At 41.2% G+C, this 7,410-nt stretch overlaps 1 protein-coding gene across 1 annotated transcript; it reads left to right on the top strand.

Annotated features, from left to right (window-relative positions):
* The first annotated feature begins 6,129 nt into the window (after positions 1-6,129).
* Positions 6,130-7,135, top strand: LOC107468850 (uncharacterized). The gene is made up of 2 exons (XM_016088223.1): positions 6,130-6,455; positions 6,568-7,135. The coding sequence occupies exons 1-2, from the start codon at positions 6,130-6,132 to the stop codon at positions 7,133-7,135; spliced, it is 894 nt and encodes a 297-aa protein (XP_015943709.1).
* Positions 7,136-7,410: the final 275 nt, after the last annotated feature.

Here is a 7,410-nt window from a genome sequence, read left to right as displayed (position 1 = left end):
TCGACCGGTTCCGGATCCACCGCAACTACTACATGCCATGCGGCCCGAACCGGCGCAGGTTCGGCACCCGGCGTCGCTGTCAGACCACCGTGTACAGAGGCAGGTGACCCGACCCGTTCCATTGCAAGTCTGGCAGCGAGGGTTTGAACCCAGGCCGACCATGGGCTTCTGGTCCATGTCCATCACCGATCTCACGATAACCGCTCCTGCCAGCACGCTCAGACCGGTTGCCAGCTGGCTCAGCACGATCGGACCCATGTGCTTGACACAGAGAATCAGAAGAGATAAATTGGGATTGAAAGAACGGAAACGAGAGAAAACGAAGAAATTGGAGAATTTTCTTTCCCGTGATGCTTAAGTATTGAATTTGCAAGTGTTGAATAAGCAAGGAGGGAGGGGAAAAGAATGGGAATAAATAAATAAATAACAAATATAGGGAAAGTGGTTGTGGAATTGTACACGTTGACGTCTAACGACACTTTGGTGGCTGACAGGAGGGTTCCGTTTAGGTTTTGGAACCATGTGATTAGTGCAAGGTTTGGCAAACTAAACCAGTTATTGGTTGATGGGTTTAAATATTTAGAAAAGAGTAGTGATAGGGTGTCAATGGACTAAGTGTATAATGTGCACAATGAAATAAATTTTTTGTCCATGAATAAAATGAACATCACTTATACTATTCAGAATAACCATCCGGATATCAGGATAAATAAACATCTCATGTCATAAAATCACTCATCCCAAAAACTTAAGCTGATTTTGAGGTTCACCAAAGATCAAACGTTGACCTTTTGGATCTAGAATTCTAATATCATATCATGAAACTACTCATCTCAAAAACGTAACCTAATAGGACAATGTAACACTAATGATTATATCTCTAATATTTCCTAAACTTTCATTGTACATATTGTATGCTTAAACCATTAGTTCTATATACTTTTTCTTATAAATAACCAACTGTACATACAATTAAGTGGAACCAACTTTTTAAAAAGGCCAAGTCTCTGATGGCCATGCTTATAGTGACTAGTAGTGGTTATAAAATGTACCTCTAATAAAAAGATGACAAGTGTGCTCTATCTTGTCTTCATTAACTTATAGTTTAGATACTAAACATGGTAAATTTTTTTAGTTTTTTTTTTAACAAATATATTATAAAATTTAAAAATTTAACCTCAGTCCCAATTGTGTTGTTCAATTCATCGTCTGCCTCGGTGTTCCATCCATAGTTGTCAGAACTGAACCGGTGATCGAACCGGTGAGGTTACTGGGTCACTGAGTCACTGGTTCAACCGGTGGGTCACTGGTCGAACCAGTTAACTCGGTATAATTAAATAATTATATAAAATTTAATTATTTTTTATCATTTGTATTTTTATTTTTGTTTTTATAAAAATAATTATCATTTTTAAATTTTAATGCTTTATTAATTAGTTTATATTCATTTTTTTATTATATTATTATAGGTGAAAAGTCACGTAAAATTATTTTTTTGTGAAGTTGATATTTAAGAATCGTTAGATGATTTGACTAGTTTAACTAAATATCATATAACGATTTTTAACTATCAACTTCATACGAAGACAAAAAACAAAATAATATATTAAAACAATAATATTAATAGATATCATATAATCACGAAAAGAAAAAATAAATTGTGATTAATTAAATTTTTTTATTTATCTTTTTAATTTGTATATATTTAATAAAATTTATAGTTAAATAAAATGTAATTGATTTAAAAATGAGAGACTTTGAAATTAAAATAAATTGAATATAAGTGAAAAGCAAAAATGCTATATGTATTATAATTTGTATATTAATTAATGAGAATCACTCCAGCTTTGTGGTAGAAGCATGCCAGCTTTATGCAGGAGGAAGGGGTTTGGACCCCATTGGAAGTATTTTGGAGAATTTTTCAAAAATCATCACAAGCTGACACTTGGCAGCGCTGGAGGGTATGGTGCATGGTGGAGTTGCAGATTGCTGGTCTATTGTACATTCACCTTCAATATTGACCGATTGACTCGGACCGATCCGGTTTTTGCCGGTTTTTACCGATTCACACCGGGTTAGACCGGTTCGTACCGGTTCTTTGCCTGAAACGGTCGCAAGCTTGGACCGGACCGGTACTAGGTCCGATTTACCAGATTTCCGGTCGAACCGGCCGGTCCGGTCCGATTCTGACAACTATGGTTCCATCTCCCTATTCACTTACCCGAATAGTCACACAAACCTACTGAACAAAATTATATCACCAAGAACCAATTAGCTTGGATTCTTCAGTTTATGCGTGGATTGATGGTTTCACTCATTTTACTATTTATTTTTTGAAATAATTTATTAAAAATAAGAAGTATGATCATCCACTGTTAGCTCTTTCTCATCTTCTTGCAATTTTCACGGCAGTTTTTCATTAGTTTTCACTTTTTTTTCTTTTCGCAGCGGGTCACAAACATCGCAACGTGAATACCTGCTATAATGCGCAGTCTTTCACCTCATCAGCCATAGATGATGCACTAACATCTATTTTCTCTTTATTTTTCTAATAAAAAAATTTATTTTTTTTCAGATCACCTTTAACATATTTACCCTAATCATTAGCTATTTTATTATGTTTAATATAAAATAATTCAAAGTCAAAATTCCTTTAAAAATATTAGGTGTCTACAATTAATTGATAAACTCCTTGTAGGCACTATAGCCATAGTAAAATAATAGCTACCACAGAACACACCTTTTAAAAATAATATTTTTAAATTTTAAAAAATTAAATTTGCCCTCGAAAAACATGCGTCTTTTCTCCCCCTCCAATCTACCCTGTCGCGGTGCCATGGTGCCTCCCCTCTCCAACTTTTTTTTAGCGATGTTGTATCCTCTCCTCCAACCTTTCGCATTGTTGAACCGCCTCCTCTTTCTCCATCTCTTTTCGGTCCGTGAAAGTCCTTATATCATGACATCGCACCATTATTTTCAAAATCCTCTTGACGTGACACACGATGTTTTTTTTTAGATTTCGGCTATATTTTTATTTATCTTGAATTTTTTTTTAGTTTCGGATGTATCTTTTTTATATGTTTTTTATGTTTTTATATGTGTATTCTTTTTTAGCTTTTAGATGATATTTTGAATATTATTTTTTCAATAATTTTTGATGTCTCATTTTAATAGATTTTGATTTTTTTTTTTGAAATGGTTTCGGATATCTCTTTTTTATTAGGTTTTAGATATTTCTTTTTGTTAGTTTAAGATGTTTATTTTTGTTAAGTTTTGGATATTTTTTTTACAATAAATTTAGATGTTTATTTTCATTTGGTCTTAGATATTTTTTTTTAGATTTTGAATGTTTTTTTCATTTGGTTTTGAATGCTTCTCATAATAATTTAAATTTACATTTTCTCTAAAATAAATTAAAAAAAAGTGTGAGGATTTAGGTTTGTTTTTTTTTTTTCTTGTTGAATTTTTTTTACAGTCTAAACAAATTTTAATAAAATAATATATAAAAATATAAATAAATACACAAAAATATAAATTTTAAAAATACATAAATTAAAGGTGTCAAACCAACTAAAGTTTAAAATTCTATATAAATATAATACAAGGGTTAACAGAAAAAAAAGTCAAATATTAATTAAGATTTATATATGTATAAAATTCATAATATTATATGTTTTATGTTGTAAAATATTAAATAATAATTAAACAAAAAATTATTAGTTTAATTAATTGTATCTTAATTAGTAAATTTTTTTTTGTTTGAAAACAAGTGTATTCTATATAATTTAATTTTTAATATATATTTATTTTAAATTATATGTACTATTATAACGGCTTGGTCCAAGCCACTCGCGGGTCGACCCGAATGGTCGGGCACGTACCTCTCGCTACACGACCCGGACACGCGTCCTTGACAACTCTCCGCTACAGCTGTGAGGAAGCTTTGAGGAAAGTGGGCTTGTCCTTGAAGGGCCCACCTCTGACACGGTATAAATGGGGAAGGACCTGCCCTTCCCCCAAGGTACGTCACACTCTACCTTACCCCCGTTTTTTGCCTGCACAATCAACTGACTTGAGCGTCGGAGTATCATTGCAGGTGACACCTCCCCTCTCTTTGTCGAAAGCTCGGAACGTCGGTTCCTCGTCTCACCCTCGCGACCCATTCCAGGCCACGCCCTATCTACTCACACAAGGATCATCCCGAACCGTCCGGTACACGACCTATCGAACATTGGTGCCATCTGTGGGGAGTAGCCACCGAAGCTGAATGGAGATCGTGCCGGGTCCAAGAGACCACGGCCGCGCAGCGGCCCCCGAGGGAGCGGCCTCCGTTGCCTCGCACCGCGAGCGATTAAGATCCCCTCCACGACGAACCGGGTTGCAGTCGAGAGCTCAAGAGAGGCGCCCTTTCGGGGCAATTGGCAGTGACAGCACCAGGATAATGCAGGAGCTGCGCCACAGGGTGCAGAACCTGGAGCACCAACTAGCAGATCAGGAGCATCGTCAGCAGACGTCCGACCCTAACTACTCTCAGTCTCCCGAGAGTCGGGGAAGAACCTCCCACCGAAGCAGTCACTCCTAGCGCACCTCCATACCGAGATCAGAATCGGAAAGTAGCCGGGAGGATTGGGAATGCCCTAGGAGGTGAAACGATACAATCATCTACGCTCGGGGCAAACGGGCGTGTGTCATGCGACGAGACCGTGAAAACGGAGAAGAGAGGTCTGAGAGGACACGGCAATCCGTCATCATGGGTGCCACCCCGTTCCACCGTTCCATCCTCGAGGTCCGGTTGCCAAAGTACTTCGACAAACCAATGGACATGAGATATGACGGGACACAAGACCCGCAGGAGCACCTAACGGCCTTCGAGGCCCGAATGAACCTCGAAGGAGTGGGAGACGAGGTAAGGTGTATACAGTGGTTCAATATCCTCCCGCAGGGTTCTGTGGCCGGTTTCTCGGACATCAGCCGCGCCTTCTTGGCTAATTCACCACCAGAATCGCAAAGGCAAAGCACCCAATCAATCTCTTCGGCGTCACTCAACACACCGGAGAGACGACCAGAAAGTATCTAGATCGGTTCAACGACGAATGCCTGGAAATCGAAGGACTAACCGACTCTGTGGCCAGCCTTTGTCTGACGAACGGCCTTCTTAATGAGGATTTCCGAAAATATCTCACCACCAAATCGGTCTGGACGATGCATGAGATCCAGATCGTAGCCAAGGAATACATAAATGATGAGGAAGTCAGCCGAGTTGTGGCTGCGAATAAACGGCAGCCCTCCTACAATCAACCCAGGCAACACAGTAACGGAGAAAGGCAGAAGGAGCAAGTCAGAGACGGGGGCCCAAGCAGAGCACGCAGACCGCCTCCCCGGGTCAGAAAATTTGCCAACTACACCCCACTCACCCTCTCCATCATGGAAGTTTACCAACAAATAGCCGAAAAGGGGATATTGTCGAAACCTCGACCTCTGAAAGATCGTACAGGGGGAAACAAGAGTCTCTATTGTGATTACCATAAAGGCTACGGACACCAAACACAAGACTGCTTTGACCTGAAGGACGCATTGGAGCAAGTGATCAGGGATGGAAAACTGACTGAATTCTCCCACCTCATAAGGGAACCGAGGAGACGACATAGGGACCACGGTGACGAGGGCAAGACCCGATCGACGAAACGGCGACAAGAACCAAAGGACAATGATCACGGCCTCACCGTAATAAACGTGGTGACCGCCAAAAACACAGCGCCAAAGTCGAGATCTGCGCACAAGAAAGATGCCAAAGTCCTGGCAATCTCCTCCTCGTCGGCACGAAGCTCCAAGAGGTCCCCAACCATTTCTTTCGGGCCAGAAGATCATTGATACGATGAGGCCCCTGAGAACCCACCCATGGTAATTACGGCTAGGGTTGGAACCGGCCTCGTCAAACGAATCCTTATGGACATGGGGGCAGACTCGAACATTATGTTCCGCAACGTGTTCGATACGCTGGGATTATGGGACGCCGACCTCACGACTCACTAGCACGGTGTCATAGGGTTAGGCAACCACTTCATCAAGCCAGACGGGATAATATCTCTGCCGACTTCTGTGGGACAAGGACAAGGACGGAGGTCAATAATGGTCGAGTTCGTGGTTCTACGGGACTCCACTACCTACAACATCATCCTGGGGAGGAAAATGATTAACGATGTTGAGGCGGTAATCAACACGAAGCTGCTGGTTATGAAGTTCGTTGCTGATGACGGATCTGTAGGATCCATAAGAGGAGATCTGGAAACGGCAGTCGCTTGCGACAACGCCAGCCTCTCCTTGAGGAAGAAGTCTAAAGAAGCGTCTGGAGTGTTTCTTGCTGACTTAGACGCCAGAGTTGACGATAAGCCAAGACCAGAACCAGAGGGGGACTTAGAAAAGTTCAGGGTCGGTGACACGGAGGAAAAGTTCACGTTTGTTAATAGAAACCTCCCACATGAGTTGAAAGAGCCTCTAGTAGAAATGATCAGGGCCAATGGAGATCTATTCGCTTGGACACCAGCCGATATGCCGGGCATAGACCAGTCATATGACATCACTTGGCCGTCAAGCCGGACACCCGTCCAGTGGCCCAAAGGAGAAGGAAGATGTCCCAGGAGAGAGCAGAGGAGGTGGCCAGGTAGACGGCCAGCCTCCTAGAAGCAGGTTTTATACGAGAACTAGACTACTCGACCTGGCTGTCAAATGTAGTTCTGGTAAAGAAGCACAGTGGCAAATGGAGAATGTGCGTGGACTATTCCGACCTCAACAAAGCATGCCCCAAGGACTGTTTTCCCTTCCCAACATAGATGCGCTCGTCGATGCGGCGGTGGGGTACCGGTATCTGAGCTTCATGGACGCCTATTCCGGCTACAATCAAATACCGATGCACCAACCCGACGAGGACAAAACAGCATTCATAACACCCGGGGGAACCTATTGCTACAAGGTGATGCCATTCGGCCTGAAAAATGCAAGGGCAACATATCAAAGGCTGATGAACAAAATATTTGGCAGCCTTATAGGCAAGACAGTAGAAGTCTACGTGGACAACAACCTCGCAAAGACTACACAGCCTGACGACCTCCTGAGCTACTGGTGGACGAAATTGTGATCCTCAAAGTTGGTCTCTTTGTATTTGTATGAAATCAAAAATACCCCAAAGAGATCATGGTGTGATGAATTGGGATCTTAATAATCCCTGGTGTGATCAAAACTCCGTTCAACTTGACCAGCAAGTGTACTGGGTCATCCAAGTAATACCTTACGTGAGTAAGAGTCGATCCCACAGAGATTGTTGGTATAAAGCAAGCTATGGTCACCTTGTAAATCTCAGTTAGGCAGATTTAATGGTTTATGATGAATTCAAAAATTAATAATAAACAGAAA

Source organism: Arachis duranensis, chromosome 10, assembly GCF_000817695.3.
Source record: "Arachis duranensis cultivar V14167 chromosome 10, aradu.V14167.gnm2.J7QH, whole genome shotgun sequence".
NCBI classification, from domain to species: domain Eukaryota; kingdom Viridiplantae; phylum Streptophyta; class Magnoliopsida; order Fabales; family Fabaceae; genus Arachis; species Arachis duranensis.
The sequence above is the reverse complement of the archived record's forward strand: the minus strand, read 5'-3'. Positions and strand labels throughout refer to the sequence as shown.